The sequence below is a fragment of the Macaca mulatta genome, chromosome 1, assembly GCF_049350105.2.
Source record: "Macaca mulatta isolate MMU2019108-1 chromosome 1, T2T-MMU8v2.0, whole genome shotgun sequence".
NCBI lineage: Eukaryota > Metazoa > Chordata > Mammalia > Primates > Cercopithecidae > Macaca > Macaca mulatta.
Genome location: NC_133406.1, coordinates 85,691,042 through 85,709,437, shown reverse-complemented (window position 1 = coordinate 85,709,437; position 18,396 = coordinate 85,691,042). Strand labels below are relative to the sequence as shown.

The following is an 18,396-nucleotide window of genomic DNA, read 5'->3' as shown; positions in this document are numbered from 1 at the left end:
GTCTGTGACTTGGTCTCTGGCAGCCTGAGATTGTGACTCAGGCTCTCTATGGCAACCAGAAACCTAGGCTGTTACTGGGGTTACAGTCCCCATTATAGTGAACCGGAGCTGTGACTCAAGCTCTGTGTGTGAACCAAGTCTGACTCAGGCTCTGTATAGTGAACTGAGGCTGTGATTCAGGCTCTGTATGTGAACTGGGGGTGTGATCTGGGGTCTGCTTGGCAACCTGAGGCTGTGGCTGGGGCCACAGTTTCTGTCTGCTATGGTGAACAGGGGCTATGACTCAGGCTCTGTATGGTGAACTGGGGCTGTGACTCAGGATCTGTATGGCAAACTGAGCTGTGACTCAAGCTCTGTATGGTGAACTGGGGCTGTGACTCAGGCTCTGTATGGTGAACTGGGGCTGTGACTTAGGCTCTATGTGGTAAACTGGGGCTGTGACCCAGGCTGTCTATAGTGACCTGAGTCTGTGACTCAGGCTCTCTATGGTGACCTAAGATTGTGACTGGGGTCACGGCCCCTACTATGATCAGCTTGAGCTGACCTGAGGCTATGACTCAGGCTCTGTATGGTGAACTAGAGCTATGACTCAGGCTTTGTAGAGCTCCCTGAGGTTGTGACTCAGGCTTTGCATCATGACCTGAAGTTGTGACTGAGGCTGCAATTTAGGAGCAACTGAAATGATAACAGTGATAGCTTTAAGTGTGCATTTTAGAAGAGGAGAGAAACTAGAACGCACAGTACTGTTGAGAAGATAGAGAGAGAACTGCAGGCCAACATGAAAGGAAATAGAAGGAAGACGTTGGAAATAGTGCCAACAGTAATTACATAAGAGTAGACATGCCGTAGAGATGACAGCTCACTTCTTGGAAATATCTGAGACTAATCCAGTAAAGATGAGGCTCATTGGATTAGTTTCGTGTCTAGGGGAATCCCTACAGATTCTTTGGACAAAAACAGGAGAAAGCAATTAACAGAATCATGACAATAAATCTGAAAATTTAGATGAAACTGGCAAAACCAAAAAAGAAAAGTAATAGAAACTAAGTCAAGATACAGAAATATTCATTAATCCTATAATAATTAAAGAAAATGGGGCATTGAGAATATAAAGTGCAGCCACATTGGAAAACATCTGAGTCTCCAAGGGATTAAGCATAGAGTTTCCCTGTGACCCAGCAGCTCCACTCCCAGGTGTATACCCAAGAGAAGTGAAAACATATGTCCACACAAACACATGTGTGAATGTTCATAGCGGCATCAGGTATGAAAGCTGGAAAATGGAACAACCCACGTGCCTCTCAGCACATGAATGGATGAGCACAACGTGTTCCGTCCACACAATGGAATAGGATTCACCCTTAAGAGGAGGGATATTCTGACACAGGCTGCAGCCGGGATGAACCTTGAGGACATTGTGCTGGGTGAAATAAGCCAGCCACAAAAGGTCAATGCTGTGTGATTCCACTTAAATATCCAGGATAGGCAAATCCATCAAGACAGAAAGCGGATCAGGGCTGGGGAAGTTTCTGAGGAGGTGGCAGGCCCTGCATCTGACTGTGGTGATTGTTGCCCGTATTGGTGAATACACAGTGAATCTTGCAGTGGGTGAGTTTGTGGTGTGTGAGCTGCAGCCTGACCCTGCTCCACTGTGCTTGGCTCTGTAGTGCCATTGCATGTGGAGGGTTAGTAGCAGCCCTGCCACAAGCACATCCTTTGGGGCCATTTTTCCAACAGCGTGTGCTCACTTCTGCCTGTGTGTCACATTTTGGTAATTCTTGCAATATTTCAAAATTTCTCATTATGATTATATCTGTTATGGTGATCTGTGGTCAGTGATCATTGCTGTTGCTATCGTATTATGGGGTGCTGTGAGCCATGCCCATGTAAAACAATAAACTTAATTGATAAACGTTTTATGTCCTCATTTCTCCACCGACAGTCTATTCCCCATCTCTCTCCCTTTACCCAGGCCTCCCTATTCCCTGAGACACAAGAATATTAAAATTAGACCAATTAATAACCCTACGGTGGCTTCTAAGTGTTCAAGTGAAAGGGAGAGTCGCACATCCCTCACTTTAAAGTGAGGAATGATTTAGGTTAGTGAGGAAGGCATGTCCAAAGTCAAGACAGGCTGGAAGCTGGGCTATAGTTAGCCAAGCTGTGAATGCAAGGAAGTTCTTGAAGAAAATGGAAAGTGCTACTCCAGTAAACACACAAACGATGAAGTGAAACAGTCTTATTGCTGATACGGGGAAAGTGTGAGTGGTCTGGATAGAAGACCAAACCAGCCACAGCATTCCCTTAAGCCAAAGCCTAATTCAGAGTAAGGCCCTAACCCTCTTCAGTTTTATGAAGGCTGAGACAGGCCAGGAAGCTGCAGAAAAAAAGGTGGAAGCGAACAGAGGTTGGTTCACGAGGTTTAAGGAAAGAAGCTGTCTCTGTAACATAAAAGTGCAAGAGCTGTTAGAGAAGCTGCAGCAAGCTCTCCAGCAGATCCAGCTAAGATCGCTGATGAAGGGGGCCACAGTAACAACAGATCTTCAGTGGAAATGAAACAACCTTCTACTGAAAGAAGATGTTATTTGGGACTTCCATAGCTAGAGAGGAGAAGTCAATGCCTAGCTTCAAAGCTTCAAAGGACAGGGTGACTCTCTTGATAGGGGCTAATGCAGCTGGTAACTTTTAAGTTAAAGCCAGTGCCCATTCACCATTGCAACAATTCTACGACTGTTAAGAATTATGCCAAATCTACTCTGCTTGTGCTGTAGAAATGGAATAACAAAGCCTCGATGACAGCACATTTGTTCCCAGCCTGGTTTACTAAATATTTTAGGCTCACTGTGGAGATCCACTGCTCAGATAAAAAGATTCCTGGGAAGTATTATTGCTCATTGGCAGTGTCCTGTTCACCCAAGAGCTCTGGTGGAGATGTGCCAGGAGATATATGTTGTTTCCATGCCTGCTAACACAACGTGCATTAATTCTCCAGCTCACAGATGAAGGAGTCATTTCAACTTTCAAATCTTATTATTCAAGACATTTCATAAGGCTACAGCTGCCACAGACAGTGATTCCTCTGATGGATCTGGGAAAAGTCTATTGAAAACCTGCTGGAAAGGATTCACCATTCTAGATGCCTTAAGAACATTCATGATTCATGGGAGGTCAAAACAGCAATACGAACAGGAGTTTGGAAGATGTTGATTCCAGCCCTCATGGATGACTCTGAGGGATCCCATACTTCAGGGGAGGAAGTCACTGCGGATGTGGTAGAAACAGCAAGAGAACGAGAATTGGCAGTGGAGCCTGGAGATGGGACTGAATTGCTGCAGTCTCATGAGAAAATGTGAATGGATGACGAGTTGCTTCTTATGGATGAACAAACAGTGGTTTCTTGAGATGGAATCTACTCCTGGTGAAGATGCTGTGTACATTGTTGAAATGACAACAAAGGATTTAGAATTGACATCAATTTAGTTGATAAAGCAGTGGCAGGGTTTGACAAGAGTGACTCTAATTGTGAAAGCAGTTCCACTGTGGGTAAAACGCTATCAAGCAGCATCACCTGCTACAGAGAAGTCTTTCATGAAAGGGAGAGTCCATTGATGTGGCAAACTTCATAGTTGTCTTGCTTTAAGAAATTTCTGACTGGGCGCGATGGCTCACGCCTGTAATCCCAGCACTTCGGGAGGCCAAGGCAGGTGGGTCAAGAGGTCAGGAGTTCCAGACCAGCCTGGCCAACATGGTGAAACCCCATCTCTACTAAAGATAAAAAAAAAAAAAAAAGATTTCCACAGCCACCCCAAACTTCAGCAGCCACCATGCTAATCAGTCAGCAGCTACCAGCATGGAGGCAAGACCCTCCCCCAGTGAAAAAATGACAACTCAATGAAGCTTAGATGATTGTTAGCCTTTTTCAGCAGTCCAGTGTTTTTAACTAAAGCATATGTATTATTTTTAAGACATAATGCTGTTGCTCACTTAATAGACTATAGTGTAAGCATACCTTGTAGAAGCACTAGGAAACCAAAAAACTCATGATTTGCTTTATTCTGACCTTCTCTTTATTGCAATGGTCTGGAACCAAAGCTACAACATCTCCAAGGTGTGCCTGTATGTCTCAGTAAAGCTGTTCAGAAAGAAAGGAAAAAAGAAACTGGATCAGAAAGGAAATCTTTTTGCCAAGAACAGCTCAGTCCTTAGATGGCTTCATGGCCAGTTCTTCAGAACAAACAGTTAAGAAGACACAATTCTAATCTGATACAAACTCTTCTAGGAAAGTTGAACAGAAGACCTCTCACATAGGCAGGGGAAGAGCTAGAGAGAAGAAAATCACAAACGCAGATGTGAAAATCCTGGGAAGACACTATCAGAAGACATCCAGCCCCATAGAAAAGAATGGAGCCCATCCTGGCCAGGTTGAGTCCAGGAAGACAAACTTCCACAGAACATTGGTCAGTTTCTGTAGCTCACTGCAACAGTGAGGCTGCAATGAGCTGTCATTGTGCCACCCCACTCCAGCCTCGGTGGCAGTGTGACACTTTTCCTCTAAAAAAACGAAAGAAGGAAGGAAGGATGGAAGGAAGGAAGGAGAGAGAAAAGTCATACCTCAAAAGATGTAAGGATGACATTTGATAACATTCGATATTTATTTATTATTATTATTTTTTTTTTTTTGAGACGAAGTCTCACTCTTGTCGCCCAGGCTAGAGTGCAGTGGCGTGATCTCGGCTCACCGCAACCTTTGCCTCCCAGGTTCAAGCAATTCTTCTGTCTCAGCCTCCTGAGTAGCTGGGATTACAGGCATGCACCTCCATGCCCAGCTAATTTTTGTATTTTTAGTAGAGGTGGGGTTTCACCATGTTGGCCAGGCTGGTCTCAAACTACTGACCTCAAGTGATCCTCCTACCTTAGCCTCCCAAAACGCTGGGATTACAGGCGTGAGCCACTGCGCCTGGCCCCATTTATGATTTTTAGAGGTTCTTAGCCAACTGAGAACCAAAGGGTGCCCCTGTGGCCTGAAACGGTGTTTGGGCGTCAGGCTTCATGCTGAAATGTTAAAGGCATTCCTCTGAAGATGAAGAACAAGACCAGGATAGCTGCTGCCACCTTTATATAAACCAGGGTGATGCAGGCTGGTTTTTTTGTTAGTTTGTTTTTAGATGGTCTCACTCTGTCACCCAGGCTGGTGTGTGGTGGTGTGTCTGTGGCTCACTGCAGCCCCCACCTCCCGGGCCTGTGCCATTTGCTGAGTGTGGAGCGAGTTCTATGGATTCTGGAAAGGCCATCTGTGTGCCGGCACAACTCACAGCTCTGTGGGGAAGAACACGCTTCCTCCATCTTTGGGTCTTTGCTTGGTCCGGTGCAGCCACAAACACGCGCCCACACATGCAGCCCTTGCTGAGCTTATCCACCCACTGCTGGGCTCTGCTTGTCCACTGAGCACACCTGGGGCGTGACTTGGCATGGATTCACATGGGACGGCTGGCTGCTCACGGACCATGTGACACGCCACGGAGCGTGTGGATCTGACGTTCCCAGCTGCTCTCCTGCTGTCTCCAGCACATTCCTATAACAAGGCTATGTTGAATGGCATGCCGGGAAGGTACAATGCATGTGCAGTCTGTGCTTCCAGAAAGATGTGATTATGTCTGTAATTGTAGGGCATCTTAGTTTACGCAGGCTGCTACGGCAAAACACCACAGCCTGGGAGCTTGTAAAACACAGAAGTATGCTGCTCACAGCTCTGGAGGCTGGAAGGCCAAGGTCAAGGTGTGGCAGATTCTGTGTCTGGTGAGGGCACTTCCTGTTTCATAGACAGTGCCTTCTCACCATGTCCTCACATGGCAGAAGAGGCAAGGGTCTCTCCAGGGTCCCTTTTATTTATTTATATTTTATTTTATTATTATTTTAACCACAGCTCACTGAAACCTTGACCTCCCAGGCTCAAGTGTTCCCCCCGCCACAGCCTCCTGAGTAGTTGGAACCACAGGCATGCACCACTGCACCTGGCTAATTTTTAAATATTTTATAGAGACCAGGTCTCACTATGTTGCCCAGGCTGCTCTTGAGCTCCTGACCTCAAATGATCCTCCCGTCTTGGCCTCCCAAAGTACTGGGTTTACATGCATGAACCACTGCACCCAGCCTGGGGTCCATGAGGACACTAATCCTGTTCATCACCTAATCACTTTCCAGAGGTCCCAGCTCCTAATGCTACCACTTTGATGGTGTTAGGTTTGACACCGAATTTGGAGAAGACACAAATATTCAGACCACTGCAGTGGTTTATTTTTAAAGATTCCTAGATATGTCAGTCTGGAATTCCAGCCATGGAAGAGTGTCTCCCCGTGTCCTTGACAATATTCTCATCGGACATTTGATTTGTGCTTATTCATTAACAAAGCATAATGTATCAATATAGTTTTATTTCTTGAGATGGGGTCTTGCTATATTGCCTGGGCTGGTCTCCAGTTCTTGGGCTCAAACAACTCTCCCGTCATGGTCTCTGGAGCAGCTGGGACAGCAGGCAGAGAATGTCTTGGAGTGGGGCTGAGTGTTGGCTCGTGGGTTTGAAGAGCCAGTTGGTTTCCTTCCCTTGGCCTGTGGGTTTATACCCTTTGTCTGTCTTCAGTCGGTTCCTTTGTTATTGGTTTATAGGAAGAGATATGCATCCAGACACACATACGTGTACAGCGCTGGCCCCTGGTCTGGGGTGTGAGTTGCAGGCATTTGCCCCAGATGTAATTTGTCTCTTGGTCTCTGGACTCTGCGCTGCCTCTGTTTTGTTTTTTGCTATGCAGAGATTTTTATACTTTTAAGTAGTCAAATATATTCACTTTTCGGTGACTTCTGGGTTCTGAGTCTCACGGAAGAAAGCTTCTCTGTTCTGAGGTTGTGTTGGGAACCACTCCTCCCTTCTTCAGCCCTTCTGTGGCTCTGTCGTGTGGCAGACAGAGAGCCCTGCCTGTCAGGAGGGTCTGGGCCTCCTCTGCTGGGCCCAGGCCCTGAGATTGCCTGCCCCATTCCCCAGCATGCCCTGTGGTGCCTGTGGTCTGCCTGTTTATCCTCAGATCTTTATCCCCTGGCGCTGTGAATCCCTTCAGTTGGCTGCATGTGGAGCCCACCCTGACAATGAAGGAGGCATGGGGCAGGGGTCACCAAGGGTGGGAGAGATGAGGGGGCAGGAGCTTAAGAAGGCCATGGCCAGAGCAGCACAGAATTCAGTGACTACTACAGGGAAGGGCGTAGCCCTTGGGCCTCAGGCCATCCCTTGCCACTCCTGGGCTGGGGCCACCCTCCCTCCACACCCTTCTGCCGGTGCTGATGGCCCACCCTGCCCACCCTGCCTGTCCTTGGATCAGGGGCAGTTACCTGCAGCTGCGTTTAGGGAGTTGCCTCTGATAGAGGGGTGTCCTGGGGCTGCCCAGCGAGTCTCCAGGTGCAGCCACACTTGCTGCCCTGCTGTCTGCCTGCTCCAGGAGTGCCCTAGGGAAGGCTGGAGGACTCAGCTTGTCACTGTCAAACCAGCTGTCAGTGCCCCAGCATGACCAGTGTGGGCCAGGTGGTGGGCCACAGGGAGGGGGCAGGGCAGACTGATATCCTCAGTCACCATTGACAGGGAGGGAGGGGTGGCTCTGGTAGATGGGGCCCCCTCCCCCTCCTCCCCTGCCCTCTTCCCTTCACCCTCCTGTCTTCATCCACTACCCTCCTCCCCTCCTTCTCCTCCCCTCTGCTTTTCCCCTCCCCCACCTCTTCTTAGTGCCTTCCCTCTCCCCTTTCCCTGTCCCCTGTCCACACCCACAGTTGGGTTTTGCAGCTTGTGGAGGGCCCATGCTGACCTGGCTATAGGGGTTTTCTGGGACAGTGGCTTGGGGCTCTTGGGTCCTGACGGGTCCAGGCCTGGGGGGAGGCACAGGTGGAAGGCTGTTGTCCTCCTGAGGGCTGTTCTGGTCACAGCTGTGTCGTTCCATCTAGGGATGGAGGTCTCCACCTGCGAGCTGCCCTTGTGTGTGAGGTGTGGCTTTCCTGGCCCTGCTCCCCAGCCTGCCCCCCGCCCTAGTCCTGCTCTATGTGCCCAGCTGTCCTGGGATATCCCATATCTGGCCCTGGGGCTTGGAGGTGTCTGTGCATGGATGCCCACAGTGCCACCCCGTGCTCCTGTCCTGACCCCTAGGGCGTCTGAGGGGACCTGTGTACACTGCACTTCCTTCCCTCACCCAGGCCTCTCCCAGCCTCAGCCCACAGCAGTGTCCAGGTTTGGAGGACTGACTGGTCCCTCCTGTCCTCCCTGTGGGGCCTGTTGTGCTGCATGGGGCCTGTGCCTCGGGGACCTTGGGGATTTGCTAGAAGGGCCCTTGGGGTCCTCCTCTACCCACTCCCTGGCAGCCTGGCACATGGGTGTGTGTCTTGAATCCCGGGCATGGCCTCCCCAAGTGAAGACCCCCCCCCCGTGGCGCCCCTTGGTGGCTCACTGACTGGTGGGGGGGCTGTTGCAGGTCCTGCTGCCTGCAACTCTGGCTCAACTCAGAGGGCTCACGGGGGCTCGGGCTGGCTCTGAGCATCCTGGAGGAGCAGACCCCAGCTTAGGGAGCAGGACGTCAGCTTGGCCGGGCAGGGTATCTCAGCACGCCCACCAGGCGGGTGGCTCCTGTGGAGGGGCTGTGGGGTCCTTCCTGGGGCCTCTACCTGCTCCCTCTGTGGCCTGCGCCTGTGGCCCTGGAGGCAGGTGCCTTTCAGTAGCCTAGGGGTCACCTGTGTGGCCTTGCCTTTGATGGGATGTGCTAGGGAGCCTCTTGGGCCCCTCCCCTCCACACCCCTGGGCAGGAGCTACTCCCTCTGGGTGGGTGGTGGGGTCTAGCAGGGCCATGCGAGGGTGTAGGGGGAGCCTTCCCAAGCTGGCACCCCGGTAGCTCCCAGAACGTTCTGAGTCTACTGTTCTCTGCTGAGGTCTGCTGGGGGTGAGTTGGGCAGCATGTGTCCAGTGGTGCTCTCGGGAGGGGCTTCCGAGCCCTGGCCCTGTCCAGGCAGGTGCCCTCCCAAGGGCTGTGGGGCTGAGTCTGGCTTGAGGTGGCGGTGCCTGGGGCCCCTGACAGTCCACCCATGTGGGGACACTGGGCTGGCAGGTCTGACACAGCTGCAGAGCATGCTCGGTCAGTCCCAGGATAGACAGGTGACATGGGGGCGGGGTCAGGGTTTGAGGTTGAGGACCAAAAGGCCTTGGCTCCATGTGGGCTGGGCCAGGGCGGGGTGTGAGGGAAGCCCTGTGAAGTGAGTCCAGCAGCAGCAGCAGCAGCAGCAGCAGCAGCAGCAGCAGGTGAGCCAGCAGCGGGCTGCGGGGAGGGGGCATCCAATAGGGTGGAGCCGGGTTCCTGGAGCAGTTGAGGTTGGGGATGCATCCTCAGTGCTGGGGGCTGGTGCAAGGCCTCGTGTAAAGATGGAGGATGGTGTGTGTCAGCTCAGAGGCCCCCAGGGGTGACCTATGGGGAGGGGTTAGCTGGGGTCTGTCCTGCAAAGGAGGATGTCCAGGCTTGGTGAGGTGAGAAGGGTAGAGTGTCAGAGAACCAAGAGCCACTTCCCAGTGCCACACCCAGGCATTGAGGTGGGGAGACCCCAACCAGAACCTGGGACATATGCATAGACTGCAGGAGTGCTGGGAAGCTGCAGGGGGCCACAGGACCGTAGACATCCCAGCAGGTCATGGCAGAGGGTAGGGGGACCTCAGGTGGGGTCCTGCAGGTCAGTTGGGGCCGAAGAGGGTGAAGGGTGTGGCAGATGCCCATCAGGCATAGCTTGGGATTCAGGCTCCGGAGCCTCCTCCCTGCCCACAGCACTAGGAGGGGCTGTCCTCTTTCGTATGTTGTGTGTGTTGTGAAGGTCTTGTCTGTCCAGCATAGCTAGAGTCAGCTAGACTCCCTGAAACTGTGGGGGTTGAGTTGGCAGCAGAGACAGCCCTGTGGTTGCTGCGACCATGCTCACTGGAGTGGAGGCCATGGATGTGCAGGGGGCCAACGCCCTTCTCACCTCCCCCTCCCCTGCCTGCTCATCCTGGATTCTTTCTGCCCCTCTCACCCCCGGATGGACATGCCTGTCCCCTGTCCCCTGGCCACCGAGACACCTGGCCAGGCTCCAGCAGGGCTTCCTGGCGCTGGGCTCACACTGGCCTCTCTGTGCCCAGGCTGACGGGCAGCGAGCCCCTGACCGTCCTCCCGCTGACCCTGGAGCCCGAGGCGGCCGCCCAGGCACACTACAAGGCCTGCGACCGGCTGAAGCTGGAGCGGAAGCAGCGGCGCATGTGCCGCCGGGACCCGGGTGTGGCAGAGACGCTGGTGGAGGCCGTGAGCATGAGTGCGCTTGAGTGCCAGTTCCAATTCCGCTTTGAGCGCTGGAACTGCACACTGGAGGGCCGCTACCGGGCCAGCCTGCTCAAGCGAGGTGAGTGTGGCCGGCCTGGCCCTCAGGAAGGCCCCAGGCAGAGGCAGCAGCCCAGGCCTGGTCCATGTCCCAAGAGGCCCCTCTCAGGCTGCACTCCTGGGGTCACTGGGCCCAGCCTGCCCAGAGCTCCTGGGCCTAGGCCCTGGAAAGGGCAGCCCCTGGACCTCCCTGAGTGCTGCCTGCCCTGCCCTGCTTTTGGCACAGGCACAGTTGTTGCTGGTGGCCAGGGTGTGCTGACTCCGCCTTTGACGGGGCCCTAGGCTGCCCGGTGCTGCCCCGACAGCCCTCGGCTCCTGCCAGATGGCCCAGTGCCCAGGGGGCTCTGCCTGTACAGACTCTCCTCCTGCCTTCCCACCCTCATGAGGGCTCTCCACCACCTTATTTCAGCCACCCTCCCACCTCGGCCTCCTCCTGCGCCCTCCCAGGGGCTCTCCACCGCCTATTTCAGCAACCCTCTCACTTCAGCTTCTGGAGTAGCTGGGGCTGCAGCCGTGTGCCACCGTACTGCACTAGCTTGTGTAAAAATTGGGGACCCAAGGCCTAGGGCAGGCAGGACTTTCCAATGGCCCCATGGTGAGGCTGGGAGGTTTGAGACCCTGATGGAGACTGTGACCACGGAGTGGGAGCCATGGCCATGACGGGCTCTGGTTTCTCCTCCCAGCCAGCTCTGCGCCTGGGGGACACCTGGGCGCTTCCTACCCTGTGGTGCCCAGGGCATACCCACACCCTGTCCCGAGTGCAGCACCAGTAAAGATGCACTGGGCCCCCACATGGGATTCATACTCTTGGGGTGGTTTGACTGCAGGACAGTGAAGGGGGAACTCTGGGCAGCCTGGGCTCACTGACCAGCCCTTGCCAATCCCAGGCTTCAAGGAGACTGCCTTCCTCTATGCCATCTCCTCGGCTGGCCTGACGCACGCACTGGCCAAGGCATGCAGCGCGGGCCGCATGGAGCGCTGTACCTGCGATGAGGCGCCCGACCTGGAGAACCGTGAGGCCTGGCAGTGGGGGGGCTGCGGAGACAACCTCAAGTACAGCAGCAAGTTTGTCAAGGAGTTCCTGGGCAGACGGTCAAGCAAGGATCTGCGAGCCCGTGTGGACTTCCACAACAACCTCGTGGGTGTGAAGGTAAGTGGGGCGGGGCATGGGGCTGGTGGGGTGGGAAGGAGGGCCAGAAAGAACATCAGGGGGGCAGGGCGGGGCGTGGGACTGGCAGGGTGGGAAGGAGGGCCAGAAAGAGCCTCAGGGGGGTAGGGGTGGGGTGCAGGGCTGGGGTCGGGGCTGCAGCAGGGCGGGCAGGCACACAGTGGAGTGGCCTCCGGCAGGAGGGTGGAGGCCGTGCAGTGCTGGCCATGGTCCTGGAACCTCTCATGCCCATAAGGCTCTCTACCCACCAAACGGGGCACTAGCCATGTTTGCCTGCAGAGGGGCACCCACGGTCCCTGTGGGGCCACCAGGAGGGTCTCCTTGGTTAGGCGGTCTAACCAGGATCATGGCACTGTGGGCCCCACCTGTCAGCCAGCTGGCAGGCTTGTCAGCAAAACTGGTGGGAGGAAAACGTGACCCCCACAGACCAAGGTGGGACGCATGGTGGGCAGGGGGTCCCAGGGAAGGGTTAGGGGTATGGAACCCACTCACCCGAGTCAGGGGAGTCTCATTCTGCCCCACCAGCCCTCTCTGTGGCCAGGCCTCTATTCTGAGAGACAGAATCCCGACCTAAAGACTTCGAGGTAAAAGGGCTGTCTCCTGAGCCCTTCCAGGGGCCACTGGCTGTTGGGGTAGCTGGCCTGGGGTGACCCCAGCTCTCTGGTCATCCTTCATGCCACCTGCAGCCTGTCAGTGCCCAGGTCCACATGTCTGGGGGAGTCCGGTCTGGACCTGTAACCCCACTCTGCACAGAGCCCCCAGCATCTCTGCAGTTCCTGAACAGGGATGGGCAGGGTTGACACCTCTGTTGGAAACTGAGGGACATTTCTGCCTCCTGCCCTCATCTTCACATTTGCCAGGCAGGCTGGGAAGATAGAGCCCCAGCCTGGGGAGGGGTGAGGTAATGAGAGCCAGCCCTGCTCTGAGCCCCACTTGATTGAGAAGTCAGAATACCCAATCACCCACTTACTGAAGGATCAGCCTCCCCTGTTTGGGCCTCTTGTGCCTCCTTCCACCTTCTTGGGCAGGGGAGAGCCTTTGAAGGCAGATTCAAGCCCCAAGCAAGGCCCTTTCTTTTCCTTTGTGTATGACCCCCCCTTTCCCTCTTCACCGCTTTGTAAGAGATTAATGAGAAGTCGGAACATGAAGGGTGCTCCATTAGCTCCACAGAGCCTGGGTCACCAACATTTTAATTAAATTGGTCCGGGTTTCTCTGCAAAACATCATTAAATGTGACTATGGTTGCCGGGCCAGAGGTGGCTGGATTTCTTAATCCTTCTTGAGCCGGCCCTCCTGGGGGCTGCTGGCGTGGGAGCAGAGCCGCCTGGCTCAGGTCCCACCTGGGAAGGGACCTCCCCACCAGGCCTGTCTTTGCAGGTGGGGGCCTAAGTCCTGGGAGGGGACAGGCCCAGCCAGGCTTCTGTGGCAGCTCCCAGTATAGATTGTAGGTGCCTGGCCCTCCCTGCTGTGGGTGAGGGGTGCATCCCGCTCTGGGGCCAGCCTGGACTCTCTCTCACGGTATAAGGAGCTCTCTCTTCCCCAGGAGCCCCTCTCCCCCGCAGCGTGGGCCTCCCTGCTCCTGCGGTGCCTTCACTGGCCTCCCAGCATGCTGACCCTCAGCAACGGTGGGCTGGGGGTCGCATCTGCATGTGCAGTAGCACCTGGTTCCCGATACTAGGGGTAGGGAGGTCACGGTCAGCTCACACATACACCACTAGATGAGGTCACGCTTGTCCTCACCTGTCCAGCGAGCTATGTGCTGAGAGCAGATATGAAGTCCTGGCAGGACTGGGATTATGGGCATGGGGGCAGAAAGTCCAGCCCCTGCTGAGGGCAGCCCCCGATGCAGGGTGGACATCAGGCAGGAGCCTCCCCTTGTGGAGGTGCAAGGGTGGCCACCCTGGGGGCTGAGGTGCCAGCCCTGGAGTCTCTGTCCTGGGCAGTCAGCAGCCCGGAGGAGGTAGGACAGCCCCATGAGCCAGGAGAGTGAGCTGGATGTGAGATGTGCAGTGGCAATGCCTGCCGGCTGGGCCTGGGCCTGAGCCTAGGCCCAGGTGGGGTGGGGGTGCGGGGTCCCTCTGGGGATCAAGGGCAGGGTCTGCTCACTGGGCCCACCTGCACAGCCCTCACACTGCCCTCCCTCCCATGCCCTCCTGCCAGGTGATCAAGGCTGGGGTGGAGACCACCTGCAAGTGCCACGGCGTATCAGGCTCATGCACGGTGCGGACCTGCTGGCGGCAGCTGGCGCCCTTCCATGAGGTGGGCAAGCACCTGAAGCACAAGTACGAGACAGCACTCAAGGTGGGCAGCACCACCAATGAAGCGGCAGGTGAGGCAGGTGCCATTTCCCCACCACGGGGCCGTGCCTCGGGGGTGGGCGGCAGTGACCCGCTACCCCGCACTCCAGAGCTGGTGCACCTGGACGACTCGCCTAGCTTCTGCCTGGCCGGCCGCTTCTCCCCGGGCACCGCTGGCCGTAGATGCCACCGTGAGAAGAACTGTGAGAGCATCTGCTGCGGCCGCGGCCATAACACACAGAGCCGGGTGGTGACGAGGCCCTGCCAGTGCCAGGTGCGTTGGTGCTGCTATGTGGAGTGCAGGCAGTGCACACAGCGTGAGGAGGTCTACACCTGCAAGGGCTGAGTTCCCAGGCCCTGCCAGCCCTGCTGCACAGGGTGCAGGCATTGCACACGGTGTGAAGGGTCTACACCTGCACAGGCTGAGTCCCTGGGCTTGAGCAGCCCAGCTGCGTGGGGTACAGGCATTGCACACAGTGTGAATGGGTCTACACCTGCATAGGCTGAGTCCCTGGGCTCAGCCCCAGCTGCATGGGGTGCAGGCATTGCACAGAGCATGAATGGGCCTACACCTGCAAAGGCTGAATCCCTGGGCCCAGCCAGGCCTGCTGCACATGGCACAGGCATTTCACATGGTGTGAGGAGTATACACCTGCAAGGGCTGAGACTCTGGGCCCAGTCAGCCCCGCTGCTCAGAGTGCAGGCATTGCACACAGTGTGAGAAGGTCTACACCTGCAAGGGATGAGTCCCCGGGCCTGGCCAACCCTGCTGTGCAGGGTGAGGGCCATGCACGCAGTGTGAGGAGTCTACACCTGCAAGCACTGAGGGGCTTTTCTAGCACATTGGGGTGTACAGCTGGAGCAGGGTGCCAGGGGTCTTCTGGGTTGACTGTCCAAGCCCTGTGTCTCCCCCTCTCCAGGACCCAGAGGCGGGAGTTGGTTCTGGTCTGGCGTGTGCAACCTCTTTGCTTGTGCCCTGGGCCTCAGCTTCCTCCCTCTGACCCGAGAGCATTGCACCAATGCTTTCTGAGCTTTCTCCCATCCCTAACACGCCAGTCCCTGGGAAGTGGCTCCCCATGCCAGTCCATTGGCTTTCCCTCCCCACCTCCTCTGAGGCATGGGTAGCAGATGCACCTTGGTGACCGTGTGGCCTCCATGTGGGCCACCCGTTGGGGACTGGCCTGGCCCAGGCTGCCCCAACACCAGCACTGTCTTCAGAGACTCAAACCACTAGAAGAGGACGCAGCCTGTTCTGCACTCCCAGGGCCTGGCCGTGCAGGTGCCCAGGCTCGGAGGACACTGCCGACCTCTGACGTTGAGCACTTCTCTTTGGAGTAAATATCAGTGACTTTTAAATTATTATGATTATTTAACTAATATAATAATTATTATTTTCTCCATCCCTGCCACCTCCCCAGCTGCAGCTCCCCGCTCTCGACCAAGCCCCAATCTGGGAGGGCCCCGCCTTCCATCTCTGACATGTTCCCTCCTAACCCTGCCTCTGATCTGCTTAGTTGTTTGAAACCACTAAATGGAGATAGATGTGTGTAGTTAAGGAAATACAGTGACCTGCGTCTGGCCACAGCCCTTGGGGCTTCTGGAAGCCAGCTCCCCCTGCTCCATGCCAGCCAGCCACTGCCACATGGTGGGCCAGCCGGCGGCCCCTGCCCTGCACCCTGTGGGCAGACGGCTCAGCCTCCAGGCGGCTCGGTGCAGATTCTCATGCTGGGGGTGGTAGGGAGGGGTGGGTATGGTGAGGGGGCAGGGCAGCCCTTTGATTGGTTCATGTCATGTCATGAGGAAGCTGCTTGCTCTGTGTCACTGGGGGACAGATTGGGACAGATGCCGGTAGAGGCAGTCTTGGGCTCGCATCTGGCCATGGAATGTCATGCGTTATGGCCCTGCTGTTGTGTGTGCTGGGGACAGGGTGACCTGCACTGACCTGGCTTGGTTTGAGGGTATAGTGTGTGTTCTGAGAGTGTGTGTGCTGGCATGGTCAGTGTGCATCCGTGTGTGTGTGTCGTGAGTGCGTGTGTGCTGGCGTGGTCAATGTGCGTAAGCGTGTGTTGTGTAAATGCATGCTGGTGTGGTCAGTGTGTGTGTGTGTGTGTGTGTGCGCGCGCACTGGTGTGGTCACCTTGGCCGTGCTGTGCTGTCAGTGGCATGGTGGTGCCTTAGGTTCCCAGAGCCTCTCGCCTTGGGCTCCATCTTGTGGGTGTCCTGATGGTTGTGGCTGGGTTCTGGGTGGGTGGCTGGTATGGACACAGGAACTACTGAGTGAATGGGTGTCTCAGAGTCCCATGGATCTCCAGAAAGCTGGGGGGTCTGTGTTTTTAAAAGAAAACCTATTTATGTTGCTGTGGGTCTCTGCCATCCCTGTGTTATAGTACATAAGAACGTTTATTCTCCTGTGGTTCAGAGAGCACCCCAACATGTGCCTGCAGCTGCATCCCCAGACCACAGTGTGGGTACAAGACGCTGGGTTTGTCCTTGGTCTCGTGGAGGCCTGGCTAGAAGGGATAGGGGTGGTAGCCCCTGCCCTCTGCAGTGTCCGCATCCACCGGACCCTGAGCAGCATAGCTGGCCACACCCTCATGACATGACAAGACTGTCACTCAGTCACTATTGAGTCTACAAAGGGCATCAAGTCAGAGGAAGGTTTTTATGTTTAATCAAATAACACATTTAGCTCTATGTCATAAATATTCAGAAAAGTATTTTTTTAAACAAGGCAGACCAAAAATGTCTGCTAGCTGGTTGATTTCTATACAAATATATATTCGAATGTCTTGCTGGATGAAGAGGCCGCTCAGCCGGAGCCTCCTGTTTCATGCGCTTCTCTTCCGAGGGGCAGTAGAGGAGAAAGGGCTGTTGGGAGGGGTTCAGCCCGCTCCTTGGCCAAGGGATCCCAGCCACCTTCTCCGCACCGGGCCCCACCACAAGGGACCTGGACCCCCAGGTGGCTTCTGGCCAGGCGTGGGTGGGTGGGAGGGGCCCTGTCTGTGCTCTGAGTCTCCGTGCGTGCAATGATTTCTCTACCTCATCTGTGTGGCCTGTCCCAGAGGGACTGTGGAGAATGTATTTATTTAACAGCTTTGTGTCACAGAACCAGAAACAAATGGAAACACTAAATAAATGTATTTTAAATTATAGCCTCATCTCAGTCTGCTGCCTTCACAGGGGCTTCTGTAGGCCTGGGACGAGGAGGAGGGCCTTAGGAGGAGGCCTAGGAGTCGGCCTCTGGGAGGAGGAGGACAAGAAAGGAGGGTTGGAGAGGAGGTGGACTCGGGGAGGTGTGCCTGGGAAGGAGGAGAAATTGGGAGGCGGGACCAGGGAGGAGGAGGAAGGACCAGGGAGGAGGAGGAAGGGGGAGGTTTTGGGGAGAAGGGGTATGCACAGAGGAGGACCCTGGGGAGGAGGAAGACCTGGGGAGGAGGAAGACCTGGGGAGGAGGAGGACCCTGGGGAGGAGGAGGACTCTGGGGAGGAGGGCCCTTGGAAGAAGGAGCACCCTGAGAAGGAGGAGGACCCTGGGGAGGATGGCCTGGAGAAGAGGAGGACCTGGGGAGAAGAAGGGCCCTGGGGAAGAGGACTTGGGGAGGAGGAGGACCCTGTGGAAGAGGAGGGCCCTGGGGAGGAAGAGGACCCTGAGGAAGACGAGGGCCCTGCGGAAGAGGACTTGGGGAGGAAGAGGACCCTGGGAAAGATGAGGGCCCTGGGGAGGGAAACCCTGGGGAAGAGAAGGGCCTTGGGGAGGAGGAGAACTCTGGGAAGAAGGAGGACCTGAGAAGGACGCGCTGAGGAAGTGGAGGACCTGGGGAGGAGGAAGGCCCTGGGAAGGAGGAGGAGGACCCTGGGGAGAAGGAGGGCCCTGGGGAGGAGGATCTGGGGAAGAGGAGGACTGTTGGGAGGAAGAGGACCTAAGAAGGAACTCCGGGGGAGAAGCCCTGTCTCCCAGTCACACTGGGCACCTTTGTTGGGCAGGCATCTCCAGGCTGCGTGTATGGCCCCAGCTGTCTCTGGTCTCTGTGCTTCCCGTGTCCAGGCTGGAGAGCGTGGGGTGCCGTAGGAAGCCCTGTCCAGCCCTGTCTTCTCAGACGCCTAGCTCCATCCCACTCCTGCCCACAGCCTCTAGCTGAAGGAGGCCTCTCACTCTCGTAGTGCTGGGTCCCCAGCAGAGCCTCATCATCCCCTAGCCCTGCATCTGGGGGTCTTCTGGGCACAGCCCCTCATCTCCCTGACTCAGAGCCAGTTCCCAGCCCAGAGTCCTCACTTTCCCCTCATCTCCATCACCCTTCTGAGCCCACATCGTGGGTCCCCCACCGCTGCAACATGCCCTGCTGGCAACCCCTCACTGGCCCCTCCAGACCCTGCCTGTCCCTCTCCTGCCACCTTGTGTCTGGTCTGTGCCCTCCCAGACATCCAGGTCCATGCCCACCACAGCACCGGGGAGGGAGGGGCTGCCCACTGAGGAATGTGGGATTATCTCCCTGATGGGAATAGTCCAGGCTTCCTTT

At 55.7% G+C, this 18,396-nt stretch overlaps 1 protein-coding gene across 1 annotated transcript in view; it reads left to right on the top strand.

Annotated features, from left to right (window-relative positions):
• Positions 1-17,032, top strand: part of WNT9A (Wnt family member 9A) — a 29,727-nt gene extending 12,695 nt beyond the window's left edge. Inside the window, exons 2-4 of the mRNA XM_015114594.3 lie at positions 10,181-10,437; positions 11,303-11,565; positions 13,744-17,032. Coding sequence (XP_014970080.1) covers positions 10,181-10,437; positions 11,303-11,565; positions 13,744-14,226 — 1,003 coding nt within the window. The 3' untranslated portion in view covers positions 14,227-17,032. The remainder of the gene's footprint in view (positions 1-10,180; positions 10,438-11,302; positions 11,566-13,743) is intronic.
• Positions 17,033-18,396: the final 1,364 nt, after the last annotated feature.